Source organism: Taurulus bubalis (genome assembly GCF_910589615.1).
Source record: "Taurulus bubalis genome assembly, chromosome: 10".
Taxonomy (NCBI): Eukaryota; Metazoa; Chordata; class Actinopteri; order Perciformes; family Cottidae; genus Taurulus; species Taurulus bubalis.
Window position 1 is genome coordinate 5,175,751 of NC_136598.1, and position 25,843 is coordinate 5,201,593.

The following is a 25,843-nucleotide window of genomic DNA, read 5'->3' on the forward strand; positions in this document are numbered from 1 at the left end:
TTGGCTTCCAGTCTCTGCTCTGAATCCCTGTTAATGAGTAATCTTTAGTGCAATTCGACACTGAACTTAGCTCCTCTTCTTTTTGTTTACTCGCAGGGGTGAGATCCATTTTCGACAGGACTGCAGTGTTTGCACTGTGACCTGGAGGTGTGGACACAGATAGTGAAGAGGTCACGGAGGATCTAGCACCATGGACATCGGCAACGATGTGGATCTGTCCAATAAAAACATCACCCCGTTGTGGAGGCGCCGCACAGACAATTATAAACCCCCCCAGGACTCAAGCAAACCCAAACCACGACCCCTCAGTTACCACATAAATGGGCTCATGACGACGGACTTCCCAGTGGAGGACAACAAGTGTTCCTTCACTTTGAGCCAACCTGCTGAGCGGCTGGTGGTCGCTCCCCCGCGGTGGGGCAAGAACACCGTGGTGTTGAAGCACGTTCTGCACAAGCCCTCCAGGAAAACCAGAGTTGTCCGAAGCATTAGCATCGGGCCCCTCTCCAGCGGACTCTTCTCACTGTCCAAGTTTCGGTCTGAGGATAGCAGATCCGCCTCACTGGACAATAGAGTGTGTAATGGAGACCGGCAGAAAGCCAGTAATGGAGTGACGGTATTGCAGGAAAAGCATCTCCAAGACCCCCAGAAACGCATGTCCAACCCGTTCAGCATGCGCTCATGGAGAGACCAGAAAGCCTTTGAGATGAGTTCGCCCTCATCTGGATCTGTTCTTAACTCCTCTCCTGTCCTGTCTCCACGCACTTCTAACAACAACTACAACTCCCAAGAACTCTCCTCCCTTTCGTCCGCATCCAGCCCCTCTCCTCCAGCACGGTGTACCCCCACCCCTTCCCACAGCTCCACCTCCAGCATCCCCTCCCTTTCTTCCCTTACCTCCTCAGATCCCCCCACCCCGCGCTCCCCGTCGCCAGCAGACAGAGGACAAGCGCTCCTTAGACCGTCCTCATTCTCGCCTGCCTCCTCACAGGACACCAGGCATGCATCTATTTCTTCTTCCATCTCCTCCACCTCCCCTTCTCCCTCACTTTCCCCATCTGTCTCTCCCTCTACCTGCGTCGTCCTCAGCACCCACAGCCCTGCTGCCCTGAAGATGGGCACCCAGCAGCTCATTCCCAAGGGCTTAGCATCCGATGTTCGGCAGAGCAAGGGGCCTGAGCCGCAGGGCCAGGGTTTAACAGGGCTGCTGGGGTTGGACCATTCCAAGCGGGCGTTGAAAGCCCTCAGCATGGTGGAGACAGGAACCTACTTTTCTACAGGAGGGGGTCACGCTGAGGGGACAGATGGGGAAACTGAGAGTTCGGGGACACTAAAAAGAGGCCTGAGGAGTACTTCCTATAGGAGGGCAGTCGTGAGTGGAATAGACTTGGAGGTCCCATCGGAAGATTCCAAGGCCCATCGATTGTCCCAGTCTGTCATCAGATGGATAGATGAGGATCAGACGGATTCATCAGTTAGCCCATCAAGTCCTGGCACTGCAAAGCCCGCCAGCCCGGGGACACCTAAACTTACCAGCCCGGGGACACCTAAACTTACCAGCCCGGGGACACCTAAACTTACCAGCCCGGGGACACCTAAACTTACCAGCCCGGGGACACCTAAACTTACCAGCCCGGGGACACCGAAACTTACCAGCCCTGGGACACCGAAACTAGCCATCCCCAGGATGTCAAAGCCTACCAGCACAGGGGAAATCAAGGTGGGTGCGTTTTAAAAAAAAAAAGTTCTTGAAGAAAAAAGGGTTTGAAATCTCACACAATATTCAACAAAATCACCTAATGGGAGCAGGAGCAATGTGGAGGTTACCATAAAAAGGTATTCATTTAATGTTTTTTTCATCAGACAATTAAAAACTAAAGGACTTTTAATCTTAATGTAGTTCAAGGCACATTGAATAGGAAGTTCCTCAAAACAATGTATATACTCATACTAAAATAATCCTTCTCAATCATCACCTATTACCCCTGGAAGTGTTAGGTGGTGTCTGTGTCTACAATGACCCTGCCCTCTGGCTGTATTTTCTCTTTTCTTTTAATATTGCTGTGTTCAGGATCTCTCTGGGCGTCAACCTCTATCAAAACGTGGCGTCCAGGTGCTGAAATAATGCAAATATAGATAGGCAAAACGCCAAGCTTGTTTCAAACCAGACTGAATCTGTGAGGTTGGCTTTCATCCGACAAATCCTAGTCATTGTGCCTTTAAGGTCTGGTTTGCTGTTTGTTTACATGTTTGGGTTGACTTTTCTGATGCTCATAGAGAATGTGTTTCTGCCATATCTGCCAAATGCCCATTGCTGAACTACACACGTACAGCCCTGGAGATAGTTACTTTTTCCTTTGCGTTGAAACAGACAGTTTTCTTGATTCAGTTAATCATAACCCATCTGATGGGTTTATATTTGATTGTGCACACAGATGGCATTGATATGGACTTCAGTATTGTGGGGTGAAGTCCAGATTATAAAATGACAACACAGACTGAGGACTGTGGGACAAACTCGGCAGCAGGTCAGACGAGGCATGACGAGGAAACAATTAATGTGGTTGTTGTGTTGGGAGACGTGACGTAATGTGACACCACGCCACACGTACACACTTATGCTCACAACGGCTCTGTAATTAGACAGGGGTCAATGAGGAAGGTCAGCAGAAAGGGCACAGGCAGGTGACACCGGTACAGAGACCGGTTTCATTGTGTGTGTGTGTGTGTGTGTGTGTGTGTGCGTGTGCGCGCACCTGCTCGGCTCCTCAGAGTTTGTCCAAGTCATGGCAATTGTCTTGTTTTTTTCTTTCAGAGTCCAGAGAAGAAGAAAGTTTTAACCTCCCAGCGGACGTTTGACAGTGAGGGTGAGAAAACCTTGCTTCCGCCACACTAGCCTCTTCATTGTACTACTTTACTCTGTGTTTTGTATTGCCCTTTTCTCTCTCTCAACCAAAACTTTTTCAACATGATTGGTCTTTTCTGCCGCTAAAATGTCTGTTTCAGAAGAGGAGCTGTACCAGAACTACCAGGAAAAGGCCTTGCATAATGACTCGGATGAGGATGCCGATTCCAGAGAACCCAAACCCGATAACGGCATTGTGGTGCAGTACAGACCGATACGCACCTCCTGGAGCCAGCTCACTGTGGTCAGACAACCCCCCCCCACACACACACACACACACACACACACACACACACACACACACACACACACACACACACACCCCATCCTCCCACTGCTCCTTCCTTTGCCCCTAACTCTGTTTATCAGGGAGGGCAGGAGCATTTCTTTGAGGACTTGGAGCTGGCAGGGAGGCAGACAGTCAGCCAGACTCACAGGAAGTCTTGCAAGCACTGGTGGGCCTAATGCCAGTGTTTTGGCAAACTCTATATATTCGTCAGACTGCAAATATGCTTAAAATGTTGCCTCTAGAGAGAAGTGCGGTGGCTCTACATTACGCAATGTAGTTTGGGATCGGAATGGACGGATAGAGGAATACAGTGGAGAGGGATAAGATAATTTAGTTTTCTACTGCAGCATTCCCATCTGTTTGTTTACTTGTTGAGGAGAGAAAGGGTGGGAGTGAAATCAGGCGAGGGCGTAGAAGGAGGCTATTATGATTAGTTCTGAAATTGCTGAGCAGAGAATGATATGCACTCAGACTCTAATAAATGGGAGATTGGATTGAAAGTCGAAAACATTCAGAAAATGTTGTCATTTTTGTTCTCGTGCATACCAGTGATTCACAGGGGTGAAGTGGGTCAACGCTTCAATGCTGACCAGCACACACTCTTTTGCCATGAATCTGTCCAGCCAGACAGTCCGTGATGTAACGCTGCGGGATCTTTTACATTCGGTATGAAATGCCGGCGTGACACTTTCCTTGTCATGGTGTGCCAGGAAATTAGTTTAATTCCAGTGAAGCCGAGAACCGGATCTACAAGTTGTCATCGTGTGAGTTTTGCCTTTCCAACAAATCTCATCTCACTCGACTCCTCCCCTCTCTCAACCTGGCACTTCTCGTCATTTTGGGTTTGGTGAAATGTCACATCCCCGGATTTACACATTTCCAGGAATCCCCCTCTGTAGTTTCAGAAGGTGGAGCTTCAATGGAGTTACAATCTATGGATTGAAGCTTTAAAAAAAAAAAAATGGCTATAGAATAAAATATAAATAAGACCTAATTGATTGAGTTTCAGTCACACCCAGGGGAACTGCAAAACAGGGCAAAGTTCAGATGGCATGACAGGGTGCACGGTTGCTCGCTCATTAAAACAGCCTCACATTGAAAGCTCATTATACTGATATGGTGTTGACGGTTTGGCGGAAGGGAAACTGATGTATGTGCGAAAGGAGTACAAAGAAAGAACCACAAGAGATGTTTGGTTTGCTGTGGGTTTGTTTGTTTGTTCAAGGAAGGTGTGGAAGGACGGCCTCTTAGCATATCTTCCAATACGTGTGATCTGGTAAAGTATAATGTGAATGTGGTTGTATTTGGAGGAACAGAATAGGGAGACGTGCTTTTTACTCAACCTTGCCTTCAGCCACAGGCTGAATAATTCAATAGCACTCCACACCCAGTTAATTCCAAAAGATTGCTTTGTTTCAAACTTAGTCAAATATTTCTGGACCAAATCTCACCGGCCACATGCCAACACACACACACACACACACACACACACACAGACACTTTCCTTTTTAATCGTTTGGCTACGGCCAAATTACATTTTAACCCAAGAGTTTTTTTGCTTTCAACAAATTTCCTATTTCGACACTCGTCTCTTTTCTCAGTGAAGATCTTCCTGTTCCCATTTTATACAGCTACTTCATTGCCTCTCTATTCAGTGTGGTATGCAAAGTGCTCCTGTCTTTGTGTGTGTGAGGACAACAGTGGCACACAAACGCGCGCACACATATGGCACACACACCCCTGCTACAAATGCAAAGGCCTGAAAAAAAAAACCCAGAGTAGTCAAACAAGTGTGACTTTGTATTCTAAATCTTTTCATGTTCCCCCCTCCTCCTTTAGGTGAAGAAAAGTGGTCTTTCTGACCGGATGAGTCAGGAGGAACGCAAAAGACAAGAGGTAGGAATCATATTTCACACTTTGACGTTTGTGTTGAGAGTGAGAAAAATACAAGTGTGGGCTACTTGCATGCTAAGTTAAGAGTTACTAAGCACCAGGGGGAGGATGGCTGTTCATTTGGTCTCTGTAAACTAAAGGCCAATTTTAAAAAGCCATTAAAAGAGCACATTAACCCTTGTGTTGTCTTGGGGTCAAAATGACCCATCAACACACATACATATACACTCGTACACGGGTCATTTTGACCCCAAGACAACACAAGGGCTAGGAAACACTCATCATGAACTATTGTGTACTTAAAGCAGATGCTTTGTAAATAGTGGAAGGATAACAGATGCTCCAATAAATATTTACCTGAATCCCTGTCATATTAAGAATGACAAGGCGAATGAGTTTAAACATTAAATTCAGTGACAGATTGGTGCTCACATCGGTATGGAATTGTTCATTCGCATACCAACATGATTGTGGAGAACAGGTATGTCGAGCATGTTCATGACTGAGCCCATCTCATGAAGCAGTGAGTGAGTCAGGATCTAGTGAGGTTACGGAAGCCAGTCACTAATGGATGTATCAAAGTGACTGTTATGAAATCATAAAAAAATTAAAAACATTAGTCTTTTCTGTTTCCTCCCTGTTGCGCTCGCCTGCCCCTCAATAGTCCATTTTTGAGGTGATCTCGTCGGAGCACTCGTACCTCCACAGTCTGGAGATCCTGATCCGCATGTTCAAGAACTCTGCAGCGCTCAGCGAGGCCATGACCAAGACCGAACACCACCACCTCTTCTCCAACATCACCGACGTCTGTGAGGCTAGCAAAAAGTAAGTGCGCGGTTGTGTTGTAATGTCTAGCTTTTGGAGACTGAATTATCATCGGATGTATTATTGCTGTATGTTGTCATGTTGCTTCTCTCAGTGTATGTTTCTAGAACTTTTGGGGTTTCGAGGACTTCTCATAAGTGTTGGTTATTGTATGCTGAGATCAGAGTTGTTTTTAGTTGAATCGAAGGGATTGCAGGTAGGCAGCGCCGAGCTGTTTTCTGTGTGCATGTGTGGTCACATGTTGTGGGGCAAATTGAGTGATAGATCAATCCAAATCAATATTTCTTCCTGTTTGAGAGAGCTCACAAGTAGACTGCATGCGACAGTTTTTGCTTCTTTCATTTATTTATGTTTTGTCAGGCCAAAATGTGCTGCTATGAGCCCTCTGAGTTTACCCGTCCATCATGATTTAACATGAATGGCCGGGTAACCATGAACCTGCAATGATCCCATGAACTGAAACACTCGTGCATGAGAAGCCGTGAAAGTTGAGACTGATGAAAACGGTGCTGCCTCAGCAATTACTGTGCTGTACGGGGATCCATTATTTCTACAAATGATTGACATAAGCCTAACAAAGAACATGTGGTCTTAGAAACTCTTCTATGTGACCGAGTGCAAGTGCAACTATGATATAACTGTTTAATGTGTGATTTTTAGGTAAGCTAGCCTAATATGCTGGTCTGAAGTCACTGTTCACCGTGGCAGCAGTCTCATATCATTCAACAAGTCTGCTATGAGAACTAAAGACTCCACAATTAATCCAAGGTTTACAGTCTTTTCACATTACCTTAGCCACATGTTTACTGCACCTACTCTGCCAACAAGTTGTTCCCACCTTTTTTGCAGTTATTCTCAATAACCCAGTGTCAATAATGTGGGTTAATAATATGAATAATACTTTCTGCAGCACATGTGGATTGACATTAACAGTATTATGTACATTTAATTGCCCCTCATTCCCACTTTGCACGAATGGTGGTATCTGTAAATTCCTCAACAATTCCTTCCTGTGTTGGGACGTGCTGCAGCCCATCTCACTCCCCTTTCTCATTCCTATACACAGACCACCCACATTAATGCGATACTTTACCCTCCCCCTAAATAAGGAGACCTGCATGGGCCTAGGGAGTAGAGAGGAGGGCATGGAGACGAAGGGACAGCATCTCTTAAGTTATCCGTTGGCCAGTAGCACTGGTTCAGCAACATGTTTTACTTGGAACAAATAGTCAGGCTTTGAGTTTAGCCTCTCAAAGAAAATAGAAGAAATATCACTCAACCCGCGGGCTCCTGTGTGATTGTGAGTGGGAGGGCTGTTGAGTATTTTACATGCATGTTTGTAACTGATTGTAATTCACTTGCAGCCCTGGAATATGACATCATCATGACATACTTTATGATTGTAGCAGCGTGCTTTAACCCTGAGGCAATCCAGTGAGTTTGGCCCCAGGATGGAGTGCTGCCTGAACTTAAACAGCCTTGACCCGCTAAAGCCCTGGATACACCTTTTGGACATGTGCCAGAGGACAGCGCAACATACTTTGTTCTCTGTTATCCTGTGTGCTCATGCCCTTGTTAGAAAGATCATAGTTCAAAGAGTATGGGGGTCCGGCGTGGACACAAGCTAGTCATAGCACCGTGTGTGGAGTAGATGGGGATGGGAGGAGGCATTAGAGGTGATTTTGCAGATGAGCTCAAACTCTGTCCAACTGGTCAAGGTCAGCGTCCTGTGTCGTGTGACACCTTCCTGTTTGTCACCTTGGATCGTGCACGCAAACACACTTATTCTCTTGAAGTTGGTCATGTGGCGTGCCGTTAAAAGGACCATCTGGTGGAGCTCAGGAAGAGGAAAAACCTCTGTGTTATGGTTAATGGTAGGCTGAGTCTATTTTAAGAGGCGGGGAGTTCCTCTTTTGTGATCTTACAGCGGGTTTAGAAGACATGTGTTGTCTCTGCTTCCTGCCTTCCTGCCTTTTTATATCTGTCATTGTGTCCTATATTTTCTCCCGTGTGGAATGACTCTTGATTTGAAGCTGTTTCCACGTACGCTATGAATCCCTATGCATTCTAACCTTTATTCATCCTGTACTCAGATTCTTTAAGGAACTGGAGGAGAGACACCAACAGAACATTGTGATCGATGACATCAGCGACATCGTTGACAAGCATGCTCAGTCCAACTTTGATCCCTTCATCACATATTGCTCCAACGAGGTCTACCAGCAAAGAACCCTGCAGAGGCTGGTGTGAGTGACCTAGCAGACTCGCACAAATGACGTTCTTATCATATCTGTCATGGATTTGATCCAACATGACGGTTCTGACACTGTGAACCAGGGGGTTTGCTCTTCCTCCCCGCTCATGTTTTCCCTCTTTCTCTCTCTGTATCAGTTACTCCTCTTTCTGAACACCCAAACTGTCATCTCTTGCAGTTCCAAGAATCCAGTTTTTAAGGAGGTGCTGACCAGGATAGAGAGCCACCCAGATTGCAGGAACCTCCCCATGATCTCCTTCCTTATCCTGCCCATGCAGAGGATCACTCGCCTCCCCCTACTCATGGATGTGAGTGCATTGAAGACATAAAGTAGCATGAGCTTTGGAATAACAAGACTTTGACTCTTACGCAACAGTTTATTTATTCATACTAACCTGACTAATTCTACATGGGGTGTGTTCTAACCTCAAATATGTTTATGTGACCCTACATCATTCCTCGATAATCTTAATCTTTACCCTTCTCCTCTTTCGTTTAATGTTTTTTTTCCTGCTTCCTTTGGCAGCGCATTATTCTGTCCCTACTGTGCCTTTCTCTCTCTTTCTCTTCCTTGCTCTACGTTCACCCCCCTCTCTCCCATCCTCCCTCAGTGTCTCTCTAGGGACTATGGGGTTTATGCTTGTACACTTGGAGGCTTTTGGATCCTGAGAAAGTTTTGTTTTAATTCATTGCTTCCCACAGATTTCTTTATGCATCAGTATGTTTTTAAGGTTTTGATAGTGCTGTTTATGAGTGCAAATTATTGTTCTTTTTGTTTTCGTGCATGAATACACAGGATTTGTATTTCCTGTGTTTCATTGTATGACATGGTTGCACAACAAATAGTAGATTTCATTTTAACATTGGAAAGAAAACAAACAACAATAAAACTATATTACAGTATACATGGAGGGTGGAGGTTGAATTGAGGAGTCTCTCAGCCAGAGTAAAGAAGCAGGTAGCAGGGAGAACAGGTTGTGGCTGGGGTAGGTTTGGTCTTTTAATATCCCTTTAGCTCTTTGCAGGCTCCTCTTCTCACCGATATCACTGATGCTCAGTAGATGAGTGCCAATGATGTTCTGGGCGTTTTTGATCAACGCTATAGAGCCTGCTGCACACATCTCATGCCACTTTGTAATGTTTGCAGTCAGGATGCTTTCTATTGGTCCTCTTTTAAAAGTTGACAAGAACTTGGTAATGGCATTTTGCCACAGCCATTTTTGAGCTTTGCACGTAGTCTTCTCCATTTTTCTTAAATTACCAATCGGCTCCTTGGTTATACTGACGTTGAGCAGTCCATTGTTCTCTGAGCACCACTCTGCAAAGTTGTTGATTTCCTCTCTACATGTAGTCTCATTGTTGTTTGTAATCCGGCCGATGACGGTAGTGTCATCTGCTAACTGCAAAGTTCTCTTCATGCTTGGGGTGTAGAGCGTCAACAGGAAGGGGCTGAGCACAAAGCCCTGGAGGGCTTCGGTATTAAACATAAACATTTGTGTCGTCATGGTTCAGTGAATTATTTCATCTGGTGGAGTTGTGGACATGCTGGTGGAATTTACGTAAAACAGATCCGAGACAAAAACACTGGTGAATTCTCTGGGCAGATAATATGGCCGGCATCTTAAACATAAAAAAATTCAACATCAGGGGAACATTGTCGATCAACTTTGACGACGTTTAAGCACCAGTCATCATTGATGTAAGCACCCAACCCGCCTCCCCTCTTCTTACCGGAGTCTGTCTGTCAAGTGCAATAGCTTAATAAGGGATGGTATGATGAAGCCATGTTTCTGTTATGATGTGTGCACAACAGTCTCTGATCTGAGCAACCGGACATTAGCTAGGAGTAGGCTGGGAATAAACTTATGTCCAAGCTGTTTATTCCTTTTCCCAGCTCTCTTCCCCCTTTTCCTGGGCCGATCCTCGTACTTACTTTTCCAATTTTGTCATAAATGTAGCAAAGTCTGTGAGCTACATGACTCTGCATGTGCCGCCGTTGCCAGCTACTTTATTCCATTATAAAGTTGTATAACTGATTTGAGCCCTGACTATCTGTGTTGCAGACAATTTGTCAGAAGACACCTAAAGACTCGGCACAATACGAAGAGTGTAAGAAGGCTTTACAAGCAGTCAGCAAGGTGCGTGGGTTTAAAGGGTCGACTACAAATGTTATGCAATCTGGATTTTGAGGTCACGAGGGTTAGGCTTGGAGATATCACTTCCTATTTATTGTATTTTGGTAAATAATTTTCAGCACTTCTACTTCCAGCCCTTCTTCTACTTAGATATATAAGCACATCAATTACGGAATGATGTAACTATCACCATAGCATGCAGCTTTCAATGAATTGATACAAGGTGAGAAATAGAAGGAATCTGTACATTCGTGTGTGTGTGTGTGTGTGTGTGTGTGTGTGTGTGTGTGTGTGTGTGTGTGTGTGTGTGTGTGTGTGTGTGTGTGTGTGTGTGTGTGTGTGTGTGTGTGTGTGTGTGTGTGTGTGTGTGTGAGCAGGTGGTAAGAAAGTGTAATGAGGGAGCTCGCACAATGGAGAGAACAGAGATGATGTATACCATCAACTCTCAGCTGGAGTTCAAGATCAAGGTATGGACACAAATTGTTACACACTTGCATCTTGGGTAGTATTCTAGTTAACAAAATAGTTTTGTTGTCTTACCGAGAGTTAGATGAGAAGATGGAAGATATCCTTTTTAAATATGAGGCAGCAGCCAGTTCGCTTAGCTTAGTATGAAGAGGTAACACAAAAAGACCACTAACTAACAGTTACTTTTGGGCATAGCCATGCTAGCTCCGTACACGATTCCTATCTTGGCTAAGCTAACCGGCTACTGGCTGTAGCTTGATATTTACCAGAGTGTTATGGATTTTCTGATCTAACACTCAGCAAGAAAAAAAACATGTATTTACCGAAATGTCAAAATTATTATTATTATTAAATGCCCACAACGACCCTGAGACACTCCTGGTAGAGTGGCACTTCAATGTCCACCTGTTCTTGTACTGTGGATGGGTAGGTGGACTCTGGCATTCAGAATAGTCCTTCTCACTTGCTTTATGCAATCACTTCCGCTTATGCGCCTGTAGAGCAGCTGAACCAAACAGCTCCCTCGGTTCCATTGAGACTATCAAAGGTCCTCCTACATGCCTCTGACAAGGGTGACCTGGCAGCAAGCCTGAACCAGAGTGGACATCAGACACCCAAATCCCCTTGACATTAGAGCAAATGCCAGCAATAAAGCATCGCTGAGTTTGTTGAATGAAGCGCCGTAAGGTATCAATATCAGTTAACTCTACTAGCATCCTTCCAACTTAGCCTGAGTGAGAGCACTCTGCTAACTGTGAAAACAGTATGTGTACAACTCTCCAGCTAGAGGGGGAGCTGGGACACTCTTCACTGACGTTGAGTATGTTAACAACACTTTTGTAAGCACATCACTAAATTAGCTAGTGCAATGTGCTCTGTTAACTGTAAAGTAAAAAACAGTAAAGGTGTTGACGTTATAGAAAACCATGTCAATCGATCTCACCGGTTGATGTTCACAAGTGAAGATGGTCCATCACGCTGGTGATGAGCGAAGATAGAAAAGTCTATCGTTCTGAATAATCTCGTGTAGCTCAAGCTAATGCTACCACAGTGGTTAGCCTGCGTAAGCGAGATGATAGAAAAGGAATGATCTTGTGGATGACACCAGAACTTATAAGCAACCGGGGTCATCCAAGGTCACACTTGACATTGTTGATATAAAGACTAGACCTCCGTGTGCACAAGACGGGAGATATTTAGTGTTAAAGCACTGCCTACGGCGGCCGGTAAGGATGAGGTAGAACACGGGCTTTGCAGTCATGCACTGGCATGCAACACACCACTGTCACTCGCTTGGCGGGCGTCTGTACACAAATGCACACAAGACTTGGCAGGCGGTGTCTAAGTAGTGTGGGAAAGTAGCTGTTGGCACATTTGGGATTCACAGATGTCTCGCGAACATAGTTTCAGTCTGCATAGCCAGCTGTTCACACATGCAAACACAGATTCAGGAATTCTTGACAGCACCAACATATCAGACATTTTGAAATACTTTATATGGTTAGATGTATTGCTATTTCTGGTTACTCACATTCCCTTTTTCATTTCCCCCCAGCCCTTCCCCCTGGTCTCATCCTCCAGGTGGATGGTAAAGAGAGGAGAACTGACTGCATTTGTGGAGGATAATGGCATCTTCCTCAAGCGGAAGTCGCGGCAACAAGTCTATTTCTTCCTCTTCAATGACGTCTTCATTGTCACGAAGAAGAAGAGGTGAGTCTGGGCCTGTTTTTGATATCGCTGTTGTGCAGGCTTTTCTCATAACTCACCTGTTCTGACATGTTGTGGGTGAAAGTGTAACCATAAGCCCTTGGTTTTTACTGTGTGAGAATGTATGGACCGCCTATGGGCCAAGACCCTGAGTGCAGGGCGTGTAATATCGTCTTCTCCATCCTCGTGTTTGAACTTGTTTTGTGATATTAGCCTGTTCACATAAAGAGCAATTATTGAGGTCCATGCTGGAATGAAAAATAAACGATTGAGAAAAAAAACACCATAGTGTGAAGACATTATCAGCAGGGTTGAGGAAGATATTGAAGAATGTAACACCCTCAGATGCACTGACTGATCCCCCCTCCCCCTCCCACCCACCCCCCCTGCTTTTTGGGCGTGTTGTTTATTGAACAGGTGCAGTTACCTGAACCTGCTCCGACTTGGCATCATATATCGGAGCCTGTTTTTCTGAATGTTGTCAAGGTCTCAACATGTCCTGGTGCAATGCTTCATCTGGAGCTAGTAGACCTGCTTATTGTCAGCCTTGTTAGTGAGTCTCCTCCGTTTCCTCTAGTTTGAGGCAAAACCATGAAACAAGCCACAAAGCGGACTTCCTTGAAATGGTGTGCTTTTCATTTGTGTGCGTGCAGTGTGGGTTTGCGCGAGTGTGTCTACTTTTGCCAAAAAATAAAATCCCATCTCCCTCTGGGCCTGGAACCAATTGTCCCGCCACTCGCAAAAACTATGATTTCCTAAGAATCATAAAAAAAAAATGGAAAGAAAACATTCCATGTGATATATTTTTCTGGGAATCTGATCCTGGACGGCATACTCCAGCAGTGTGTGGTGTCAGGCCTGGGTTTGGAAGAGGGATTTGCGAAAGGGAGCGCTCCGGAATCACGGTGTGTATTTTTTTTTGAATGGGAGACGCTGTTGTAATATTGGTTTGTGCTGCTGGTGAGCGCCCTGCTGTGGCACGCTACTCTGCTGCACTCCATCTGCAGTAATCAAAACAAAAGCACACCAGAAGGCTAGCCAGACACAGCACGGCCGTGGACATAATGGTGTAATAGGTCTTTCCCTTGTCATTATGACTTGGAGTGTGTAGCTAACCCAGCGTCGTTGTCAAATGCAATAATGTTGTGTGCTTGAATCCTCTCGGCTGCTTCCCGTCTCTTTTTTCTTCAGCACACATTTCAAGGAGTACCATGAACACCAGAAGGAATAGGGCAAAGGTCAAAGTCATTTACACATTAAAGGAAAAAACATACAAAAGACCTGAGACTGTCTTCGGTTTTATGGGACTATACATCAAATATATTCAGAAAACAGAGTGTGAGCCTGTTTTTATTTGGTTGGGAATCCTTAGGGTTAATATGCTGTCATTGGTTGACGTTTAATAGCATTTAACTGAAAATCTATCTCGTATTGAATCACTTATTGAATCTGAAATTTTTCAAATCTAAATTATTTCAAGTCTTTTATAAAATCTGTTTTGATACAGATCATAAGGTTAGGGCTAAAAAAACAACAACTGTCAGTTGACAAAGTCAAATTATTTAGATAATCCGTTGATGACTTTTAAAGCACAAATGCAAAACTAGTTATAATCTAATATAGTTCCAGTTCTCCATTGTGGGGATTTGCTGCTATTGATTTTTTTCTGATGTTCAAAAGACCAAACAATTGATTACTCGAGAATATAATTGTGAGATTAATCAACAATACTATAATATCAATACAAGTTTCAAACCATAAGGTTTTGTTACCTCACATATGTTGGTATTATCTACAAGATAACAGTTTCAATAAGAGATTCTGAGTTTTAAATCGAGTCAAATCTGCTTATTTTATCAACTTCGAACTGGATCCAAAATGAAACTGGCTCTAGGAAACCAAGCCCATGTCAGACTCAGACTGGGCTATTGTCACGCAGCGGGGGGAGTTTTGATCTGCTGCTCTCTGGCTCACAGGAACACTTACATAACACTGAGTCCACACCAGCTGGCTCTCATCTTCACTTCCCCCCTTGTTCCTGTGTGATGCTGCGCATCATCAAAACATTCAGTATTATTAAGGTCTTCATCTCTCTCTTTTCCTTTTTAGCTTTATGCGTGCGTGTGTGTGTGTGTGTGTGTGTGTAAGCCTATAATCCCATCACTGTTTGTTTGACTATGCCATAGTCTCAACACTCAAACACTGTACTTTGCACCATTGCTCTTACAATGCTTGTGTGTAGCTGTGTGCCTCCCTGCATGCTTGACTCAGAGTTGCATCTCAACATCTATCTGAGGATTTGTGTTAATTAAAGTTGTGTTGAAGAACTGGGTGTACACTAGGAAGATGGTTGCTGGCACAGTTGTGATGACAGTGTGTGGTAGACGCCTGTTCTCGCTCTAGCGGCAGAGGGATTTTCATTCCAGCAAGTTTGTTTCTGTGTAAGTAGCTTATGAGGAGGCCAAACAGTGGATAGATTATTTTGTATTATTTTGCTTGTTAAATCCGTTTCTAACACGCTCTCCCACATAGGATATTTAAACTGTTTCCCACCTTCATTCCTCTATTTAGCAATATTCCAACACTGAATACCCTCCCACCCCCCCACACTTGAGGATTCCCCACCCATCCCATTCCCAGCGTCACGTTAATGGCATTTCAGGCATTTCAACAGTAGAGCTGTCGGGAGCTAAAATGGTGACGACCCTAAAGACACTTGATTCTTAAGTTACCCTGAACAGTATTTGGGTGTGTTCTTTATTATATTTTAGATGGGATCATTAGGATTTTGGTTCACATAAAGGTCGGAAATGTTTCAGGTGAAAATAAATGGTGACAAACATGGAGATGCATTAATTGATAATTACTTTTTGCATGGTATCAGGGGTAAAGAAACCGTACGAAGCGACCAAAATGACCAAAATGACAAACCAACTCTAAATTTTCACCTTAATTGAAAAAGTAAAGCCATTTTTAAGATATACATTTAAGGGACGTTTTCAGGGCTGGTCCATTTTTAAGTGCACAGTTTAAGGAGTTTTTACTCTTTAGTAAACTGTGCATATTATTATTACTTAAATGTATTTTATTTTTTATTTTATTGTATTTTAAGATAAAACAGGGATTGTTGTAGTCCAGCTAGATTCATTTCATTTTATCTCTCCCTGAACTCTTTCTCCTCTCCCAAGAAGTCTAATTGGTTGTGGACGACCGGCTTTTTTTGACCAATTGGCGGACAATAGGGGCTGATGGGTAACATTTAAACCTTGTTGAGCGTCCCCCGACCATGACTGGATGCTCCAACCAGTCATGACCCCAGAGTGTGAGCACATCTGTGTGTGAGTGAAAGAACAAGCCAGTAAAAGACAGAGACAGCTTGTTTGACCCCTACCTTTGTCCATCCCTGGGTCTGTGTGTTCAGCACACTAATGGCATGTTGGCTTACACAACGCTAGCCGTGTCCAGTAGCTTCTCAGCTCTGTTTCAGTCATAGCTTGATAAAATGCGTGTGGGCTGGACTTAAGCTCTTGTTCTTCAGAGCACTATGAAAGCACACACACAATTTTTCTCCAGGTATTGGAGGTACCATGTTTCACAATCAGCTCCAGATGTTTCTGTACAGCTAGACACAGGGTCATGGTAAAGGTACTCGAGGGCATGCAACTAAACCAGAGGGCGGCAGATTTAGTGTAAGGACATGTAGACAGATGAATGTTTTGGACTTTTTTTTGTGGCACAGAATGTGAGAGCTGATTTATTAATCCAGGTGAATTTGATTAACTCCAGTCTGTAACCTCTCAGGGGTTGAGTCACTGCGGTACCATGAAACTAAATCTCTACTAAAAACAACGAGCTTCATTGTGATGTGCAAGAGGACGAGGGTGGGTGGTGTCTAATGGCTTGGGTACAAAACGATCAGCAAATATTATATTTTTTGTAATGTAATTTTGCTGTCAGTTATTAATGTAGCACAATTATTTGCTTTGGTGTATTTGTCTATTGTAATTATATATATTGTATTTTCTCTAAATTAACTAGACAATAAGAAAAGAAGAACAATGTTGTCATAACAGACATTCATTCTTTAAACACTTTAATCTGGATATAAACATTTTGATTTAATATAATAAAGGAATATAGTATATTTTTTATCACATGTCCATGTCGGGGCCTAAACAGGAGTGCAGACTGAACATTCAAGGCTGAAGGGCGCTTTATGATAAATGAGGATTGAGGCTTTCCTCAAACTGCTAAAACACAAATAAGTCATTGAAACAAATTCAATAACCTTTTGTTAAATGTTGTCTACATGTTTAGAAAAGTTGTAAGAAGGGGAGAAAAGCAGATGAATCCACATCTACAGTTTGTTTGAATAAAAACCTGCTAAAAGAGTTTCTGAATATCTGCCTTTATGATGCTCAAAATAAACATTTATCTTGAAACAATGAAATGAAAAATGCCCTTTTCTAATATGTTGTTTGTATGTTTTTTTTGTTGCATTTGTCTCGAACTACTTTGGCTGGTGGGATACAGTCCAGGAGCGAGTTCAATTGGCATTAGTCGCTTCCTCCGTCACCAAAACGTCTCAAATGAATCTCACTTGTCTGAATCTGGTGAATCTGCCACCGAATTAAGTAAAGTTGGTGAATTCTAACTAAAGTTTTGTGTCTCTTTCAGCGAGGAGAGTTACGCTGTGATCGACTACGCTCTGAGGGACCAGATCTGGGTGGGTTCCTGCCAGCCCGAGGATCTCAGCCTGTCACCGGTCAGAAGCGGCGGCGGCATGCTGAGTTCACGGCAAGCCGGCGCCAGCAATCTTTTCCGTCTGCGCTTCCGTAGCAACCACTCCGGCGAAAAGGTGCCCATGGTTCTGGGCACGGAGTTGCTGTGAGTGTTTTTGATTTTATTCCCTTTGTCAACCTTTATTGTGCTGTTTTTATATCACTGGTGCTTCAGTCACAGATGTACACGTTCTGCTGTTCAGCATGTGAATCACTTTGCTCTGATGAAATCACCCCTGCACACACACAAGTAGCTCAAAGTACACTTCAGGTTTGATAGTCTGGTTTCCTGTCAAGAGAGCAGAGTCTCGAGCTCAGGTCCTTCCCTTCTCCCGAAAACACTACTCCCTTATCTTTCCTTTATTATGCTTTTTAAGGAAGAAAATCCCATTATCCTCTCTTCTTAGCTCTTATTTCCTAAACTCTTTTTGGACCATGTCAAGTCACAGGGATATTTTGTTACATCTATTTCCAAGCCTGAGCCTGAATGCTTGTTGCTAATGTGACCTAGGAAAGGGAAGTTTATTAGCCATGCTGTCTGCCGTCGTCCTGGAACACAGTCCGGCTGTGTACCGGATCATTGTTTTGTGGACTGAGCATCTTCTACCCGACCATCTATTCTGGGGAAAGCATCTCTCTTTGTGTTTTGCATGAGCGGCGTAAATGATTACTCATACATCCGACTTAGAAATACAGTCAGCTGCTTTGAGCTTCCTTGATATTCTGTCGCTGATGTCTCTCTTTGTACAGAAAATAGAGTGAAACGCGAGGTTGTTTTGATTATATAACTCCCACAGAGGATCTGTCATATTGGGCTGCATACGCAGTGTATTTGTTCTAGTTTGCAATAGAAATTGCAGTCCATGGGAACACACGTACACACAAGTGCAAGGCAAGTGCGAACGCACGCACAGAGTTCACTGTAATTATTTTCTGTGGTTGAAGGCTTTGTTAAAGAGTGTTTTCATTTGCACAGGGCCGGTTCCGCCTCATTCCTTGGTAGTTCGAGAACCTCCTTCTGCATTATCATTACAGAAGGAGTGGTTTCCAGTTTCACTGTACAACACACCGCTTTTCAATGTCTCTTAACTCTTTTCAAGGCTTTTTTTTTGTTTTGCTAAATGTTCCTCAGGTACATATTGTGTAATTTTGTGACGACTAAATTATAATCTGTAAGAGTTTCCATATGACTATTTTACTACAGCTTTCAAACGTGTATTGTTAAAGGTCATAGAAAGGATCAATTTAATGGTAATTGAACATCCTCCTAGCAGCTCAGTACACAGTGTGACGTGCACGGGGGTCAGCTGAACAGAAACATGTGGATGAAGAGAAACAACTTAAAGTCAATGCAGCTTTCAAACTTGAAATTGACATCAAAATGCAACGTCTTGTTAACCCTTCAGCATCGCCTACTGCAGCCGTTACCAGCCTGTATTGCCTGCGATCCGTTTATCCACGCTGCCGCTCAACCTGGGATGCAGTCGTCTTGTTTGCATGTCTTTATGTGGATACATCCCATGGATTTGATTGTTTTTAAGGTGTCTTCTGTGGGTGGTTGAGTGTTGTTCGGCCCAGAGGGCTGCCACAGGACGGGGCGTGACATTGCTGAATAACAGTTTGCTCCACTGATGTCGGCCCCATGCTGCCTCTAATGAAACCTGACAAAGCGACTGCAGTAATAGTGTTAAGTGTGACTGTCATGGGCCTGTGTAGGAGGGAATCTGTGTGACATGACTTGTATGTGCTGCCCACATATACATGAGGGGGTCTCCACATCTAACCTGTGTGTGTGGGTGTGTGTGTGTAAATCCCCACGACTCCCTCCCTCAATAGCTTGAGTTTGGGGCCCTCTGCAAAGACGTAACGATGTATGCGACTGCATCGCTCCGCTCACTGTAGCTCTGATTAAGCCGAAGAGCGGGGACCCTGGCAGCAAGCCATTGTTACGGTAGTTGCTAGGCATTGTGTGAGCTGTTGCTTAGCAGCGGCCCATTGTTAAGTGGGCTGTTTCCCACGACTAAGCCTCCCGACCCGTTTCCTCACTCTCCCCTCTTCTTCTTCTTCAGAGCCCCGTGTCTCATCTCTTAGACGGCAGCCAGTGTCGGCTCTTTTGTTTTTGATGACCAGAATAACTTCATCCTCTTTCGGCCATCCATCCCAATTTGGTGATCTAACCCAGGATGACACATGGAAGTGGGGTTACATTAGCCGGCCTATTTTGAGTTTCTATCAGAGTTAAGTGAGGTAGCGAGGACAATACGGAGTACTGAGGCTATATAATTGGTATAAGAGAATAGGGCTGCAACTAATGAATATTTACACGATGAAATTACTTATTTTGAATACTCCTTAAGTGTATAAAATGTCAGAAAATAGTAAAACATGCCTTTCACAAGTTCCAAGAGCCCAGGATGAGAACCTTAAATTGCTTATTTTGATGGTAACCGTCAGGCACGGAGTCACCTATAAGAGCTACAGGTGTTACATTTACATTGTTGGTGTGTTCCTGTTGTCACAGTACAAAAGGGAAAGGCCATAAACTTGCAGAACGACTTTGTGCATGGCTCCTCTGTTAATAATTGCCAAACCAGGTTTATGCATATTTTTAAAGAATAGTGCCTCTATTACATACACTTCCCTATATTGTTCACTTCACCACTGAATGTGAGTGCAACTCAAGTCAGGTTACAACATGAAAATCTGCACATTTTGACCGAAGACAGGTTTGTTTTTTTGTGGAAATGAAATCGTAGAAATGGACTTCTTCTCATATTGATCAGTGTGGGCGTTTCTACTTTCAGTTCAGTTAAGTCAATGCCGTACCTGTCTGTGTGCATCACTGTGTGAGGGCTCAGAAGCTGCATACAATGCACTGGTCATTGACCACGGCAGTGACATGATACTCCAGGAATTCAGACAGCTGGATCGGAGACGGGACAAGGACGCCTGTGTAGCGTCTGTGATTCTCCTCCTTTCTGTCTGCGTCCTCCTCTTCTTCTCTGTACCCTTTTGTTCGTTGTGCACATGTTGGTGCGTCTTCCCCATGACCCCGATGTTGTGCCCTGTCCAGAGTCGGTGAATTGTGCTGGAACAGAGCAGCTACAGAAGTCTGCAGCAAAACAGTTCTGTTAGTCAGATATGCAGCGATAACACAAAGCAGCACCGCTTACGTAACGGCCCCAACCGGAGGAGGAGGGAGTCTATACTTCTGTTGCACACTTTGGAAATACTTTTTTTACTCTGTCTGCTTTCGTTTAAGTTGTTGTTTTTGATTATCTTACCAAGTCTGTTTTTGCTTATGTGATAACGACAAACTCGCTGATGGGAATCGTTCTGTGCCTGGGAGTTTCCCTCACTGGAAAGATCCGGTCAGAGAGATGTCGTGGAGAAGAAATTGTACCCGAATATCGTTCTGACCTGTGGTTAAGTGGAAACAAGCGAGGAACCTAGGTTAGGAGTAAACAATTTGATAGGAGTGAGCCGAAAAGAGGGGGTAAAAAAACAAAAACAGTGGTCTGGTGGTGATTTTAAGTTGGCAGAGGCTAGAAAGAGGCTTATCTGCTTGTGAGAAAGAGCTTTTATAGGGCAGCAGAAAGGCCTCTCTCCTTTTCAGAGGTTAAGCGAGAACCTTTGACAATAGATTTATGATTCTTAGCATTCCCGTGCACGGTGGGATGAATGTGGAGGGAACTTTACTCCACTCTACTACTTGAAAAGGCTTGTAGCCATTGAGAGAAGAGGACAAGGGCCTGCTGTTTGTGCATATGCAGTACTCACATGCATGTAGGCACACATACACACTTGTTGCAGTTTAACGGCTGTTTTAAAAATGTTTTTACCTGAACCCTTTGGTATGTGCCTCACATTCCACAGATAACCATTAAGTGCTTCTCAAACACATGTAGTCGCCTGTGCTTGATATGTTGAATATGTGCATTCATAGTTTTGATGAAGTATTTCAGATGTTCAATCACGCAAAAGCGACCTGTCATGATGGAGTGTATGTGCACATGAATCTGTCAGCATGTGTGTCCAGCTGTCAAACGCAGCACCTAGCAGATGGCTTTCCCACAGAGCGGCTCGGATGTTAGGAGGACTTCCGCATTCAGTACGGAGAAGTGAGCAGGAACTTTTCCTCTTGCCGTCTCAACTATTGGACGGATTGCCATGGAATCTGGTCCAGACAATCCTGGTATTGTCGGAATGAATTTCACTTTTCATCTCGCCCCATCGTCAGCACATACTTTTGGTTAATGACCAAAGATGAGTTTATGACATTCCCAACCGACTCTCGCTGTACTTGGTACTTATTTAATTCTAATTAGCAAATGGTAGCATGACTTATTTTTCTCCAATACTGTTACTATATTTTACTATAATTCTTTTTTTTGTTTTACCTTAAGTTTATTGTAATTCTGTGTGTTAGGAGGACCCAGCAAAATAAGCTTTTCATTGTACAGAGTTTGTACAGTGTTTGAGTCTGTTATCTGTGCATATGATGATACAAAAATATCTTGAATGGTAAACTAAGACTGCCGAGTTAACATGGCCGACATTATACCTGTACCTATTATTAATATTATTATTATTATTATTATTGGCATGCTGAAGTTAACATGAAGTTATCTGCCTAAGTACAGTTGTCTTGAAGATAAACAAGTGTTGATTGATTCCTGAATGCAATGGCTCACAAAAGGAATAATTTAAACCTAGTTGTTGTTGATGAACATAGAAAATGATTGACACCACATTACTAATATTTTCCACCTGGACTTTGGACTCCATCAGGAAATATTTAAGATGATAGGTAAATTATTAAACATACTGTAGTAGAGGGTACCAAAGAGAGATGATTGGCATGATAGGTGTTTATTTGAGATTGTAAAATGTATTATTTGCCTCCAAAGGTTACACTTTTATCAGTCATAATATTGCATTGTGGGTGCACAAAGATGGCTCTAAAGTAATCCTTTTATTTCAAGGTTTATATACAGGGTTCATACACATTTGACCAATGGATTTCCATGACTTTAAACCACATTTCCATGACCAAACATTTTGTGAAATCACGGTGTAAACATGAAAAAGTGAGTAAATGTAGTATTTAAACTAACATTTAGAATTCCAAAGCATACAGTATACCTTAAATGAGACAAACTCAGCGTAAATGAACGTCATGAACATATGAATATATGAACACATTTCCATGACCTTTCGGATTTTTAAAAACAATTTTCCCGGATACTTTTCCTACCTGGAAATAACCATTTTTAAAATTCCATGACTTTTCCAGGTTTTTCATGACCGTAAGAACCCTGAGTGATGTCATACAGTCCAATTAGTTGTGGAAAGCTGACCGGTAAAGGATCAAAACAGCATGCGTACGATGGGAACACAATAATGAGGTCTGACTCATGGGACTTGCCGGTTCGAGGTGCATTTGTGCCTCTCGGAAGAGTGTCCCGCTCTGTCTGTGATTCTCTGGGCATGTTGCATATATCTCCATGATTCAAGCCAACGGTGCTGAGTCAGAAGGGGCCTACATAACCCCATCTGGTTAATTTCCTAAACCCCCTTTATCTCTCCCACTCTATCTAAATCCTCCCCCCTTCAGTAGTCTATGAGAACAGGTGAAATGGGAGAGTTTCGTGGAACTTGACCTGTGCGACTCCACCCACTGTTTCTTTCCCATGAAACACACAAGAGGGAGGGAAAGCAGGTCTGTCCCCTCCTGGGAATCGGCCTTGTGCTTGTTCTACTCAGTGCTCTGCGACTGAAAACATACCTCTGTTCTCTCGTGGACAGAGGGGAGGGAGGGAAAAGGCCAAACTTGCTGTGCAACCAAGTAATCCATTGGCCTCAGTAGCTTGTCAGCTTGTGACGCTCCTTTGTAGCTGCGTATATTCTCAACACCGCTGTGACGTAGCTCAAACGAATTGAACTCACCTCAACCACAGTTAAGGAGGTGTACAACCCTCACAGCACTGTCAAGTTTTAGAAATTGTGAAGTTTATACAACTTCCTATAGTGTTCATAAGTATTTCAGTGCCAGAACTTCATGTGCTGAAATGTGTGCTTTTAGGAATGAGCGTGCTCGATGGATTAGCGCCCTGGGCCAGAATGTGGACAACAACAAGAGTCAGGACAGAACCAGTAAGTTGCCACAAACACTCAAATGGCTCCCTGGACTCTCCTTTTGGCCTGTTGCACCACCTTGTGGTCATCTGACGAACTGTCTTTTTTTTTTTAAATGATAGATTTCACAACAATTGGCTTGTTGAGTTAATTTAGATATATTCCAATAAGGCTGGTGTAACTTATCTGAAGTGATTTATATATTTATATTTGTGTTGTAGATGTCATGCAGGTGGAGGTGATCAGAACCTACACCGCCAAGCAGCCAGATGAGTTGTCCCTGCAGGTGGCTGATGTGGTGCTGGTCTCGCAGACTGTGGAGGACGGTACGTTAGCTCTCTCTCTCTCTCTCTCTCTCTCTCTCTTTCTCTCTTTCTACCTCATCAGTATTCCCATTTCAACTGTCATTTTATCATATACTTTTATATCTTTTTCCAAACCCATCTGTCTAATATAATGGGCTGTACACCTCCTTTGAAGATGTGGTTCAAACCAACACAAACACACAGAGGCCAAAGGTCCTTTCCCTTTTGGTAACCATAGCAACTGTTTTTCCTGCTAAAGAACAGACAGCTGTGAGCATCAAAAGCAGATCACGTGGAAACACAGCACATGCTTCAGTTTTCATGCATCAGTGCAATTTCCCCTCTTTAGGCTGGTATGAAGGTGAGCGACTACGCGACGGAGAAAGGGGGTGGTTCCTCGCCGAGTGTGCCGAACCAATCACGTGCCAGGCCACCATCGAGCGCAACATGCAGAGGATGGACCGCCTGCAAGGGTTGGAGACCAACGTGTGAGCCCGGCGCTTCCAACCACAGAGGGCTTTTCTCAGCTGGCAGTGGGCCTTTGGCTCATCTGTGACCTTCCTTTTTAAGAGGTGAACCCAAACAAATGAGTTCAGCAAGCACATCTGTGGCCAGCCTTCAGGGACCAAGTGGACCCAGCTGCCTGACTGTTCAGTGGGTTAAAGATGAAGCCATAGTTCTTCAGACTTCAGCCGTCCACTAAATATCAGGCGTTTCACAGCAAACGCAGAAAAAGAAGAGATTTCCTTCCCCCGTGTGGTCGGGAGGAAAACTTCACACCCACTGACAGTCACTTCTTTCAACACCTCGCTACTTAACAACTTTTGGTGTGAAATTTGTCAATGTTATTTTATCCAAACATTTGTTGCGCGTTACCGATGTGCTATGTAATAATTGGAACTGCAGTATCGCTATAGGAGGTAGAGTAGACCAAATAGTGTGAAGATGACAGCGGCCTGATGTGTGCTCTGTTACTGAGGATCATCAGGTCATGTGAGCTTTGTCAGTAACAATGTAACTACGAAGATGTTGGTTGTGAAAGAGATGATAAGGCAAGGCGGTGGGATTGGCAGCTTCTCTACTCTGTGTGTGTTTGTGTGTGTGTGTGTGTGTGTGCATCTGAGGGCAAGTGAAACCAGTACAATGAGATTTACAAGAAAATACAGAAGGGTTGTTGAGCTGCAGAAAGACAAACATGAATGCTACTTGTCTGAGGCCCATGAAACTTTGTGTCAACAGTATAGGTCATGATCAATTGAATGATAATTACAGTTCAGGTATAATGTCATGACATCCAGGGGTTGCGTAGAAGGGCCATCTGTCCTCTACCGTTCTGTGTCACCAGTTAATATCACCACCATGAATCAGACTCTACATTTGTGTCTCCATCCACTCAATAATTTGGACAGCCTGAAATATCACGCACCTTAGATGCCAGCCAAGGTTGTAAATATAAATACCCTACCTCAGGATTTATATCTGTGATGTTACAGAGGCACGCTGAATTAATGTGTGTGTGCTGATGGTGAAGACCGGAAGAGAAGAGTGCCTCTGCTTTTTATGTGATTGCCCAGTGTGAGTCATCTTTTTTTAGTGTTGCCATGGCTTGGTCATAGTGTGGCGATAACGCCATCCACCAGGCCCACTGCTCTGGCCCCGGCCGATGCGACAACCTCAACTGTTGAGCTACATGAAGCGAGGCGTGACGTAGCGGGCAGAGCACCCAGCAGGAAGGAGATGTATATATCCAGATGAAGCGTTGCACTCAGGGAAAATGACCTCTGCAATACCACACATACAAGCATGAATTGATCTTTATTTCAATCACTTCCTGTACTTGTAACTATTGTAAATCATGTGTACATATAAATATGTAAACCAGCCTGAATTGTAACATATGCTTGCCAAAATACAGATTTATATTGCAGAAACTGCAGACAACCTTTATATATTTCAACCACTCTAAATAAAAGCTCAATGATCAATATGACGTGTACTTTTCCTGAAGACCACTGCTAGCGAGATCAAAGAAAAATAATACTTGTATTCCTCCAGTAAAGTTTGGAACAATAAATTAGCCATTTGTTGTCTGGGTATTAAGTGCAGATTAATCAGAAATGTATATACCGGTAATTAATTTGGC

At 43.7% G+C, this 25,843-nt stretch overlaps 1 protein-coding gene across 1 annotated transcript; it reads left to right on the plus strand.

Moving 5' to 3' along the window:
* Positions 1 to 190: 190 nt before the first annotated feature.
* On the plus strand, positions 191 to 25,671 carry LOC306742729 (rho guanine nucleotide exchange factor 26-like; the record flags this gene model as incomplete). Its single annotated transcript, XM_079225140.1, has 14 exons — positions 191 to 1,720; positions 2,816 to 2,867; positions 3,007 to 3,149; positions 5,034 to 5,090; positions 5,752 to 5,912; positions 8,006 to 8,158; positions 8,345 to 8,474; positions 10,230 to 10,304; positions 10,679 to 10,768; positions 12,325 to 12,479; positions 17,154 to 17,363; positions 23,343 to 23,413; positions 23,617 to 23,721; positions 24,050 to 25,671. 14 exons carry the CDS (start codon positions 191 to 193, stop codon positions 24,190 to 24,192), a joined length of 3,075 nt encoding a protein of 1,024 aa, XP_079081266.1. The 3' UTR covers positions 24,193 to 25,671.
* Positions 25,672 to 25,843: the final 172 nt, after the last annotated feature.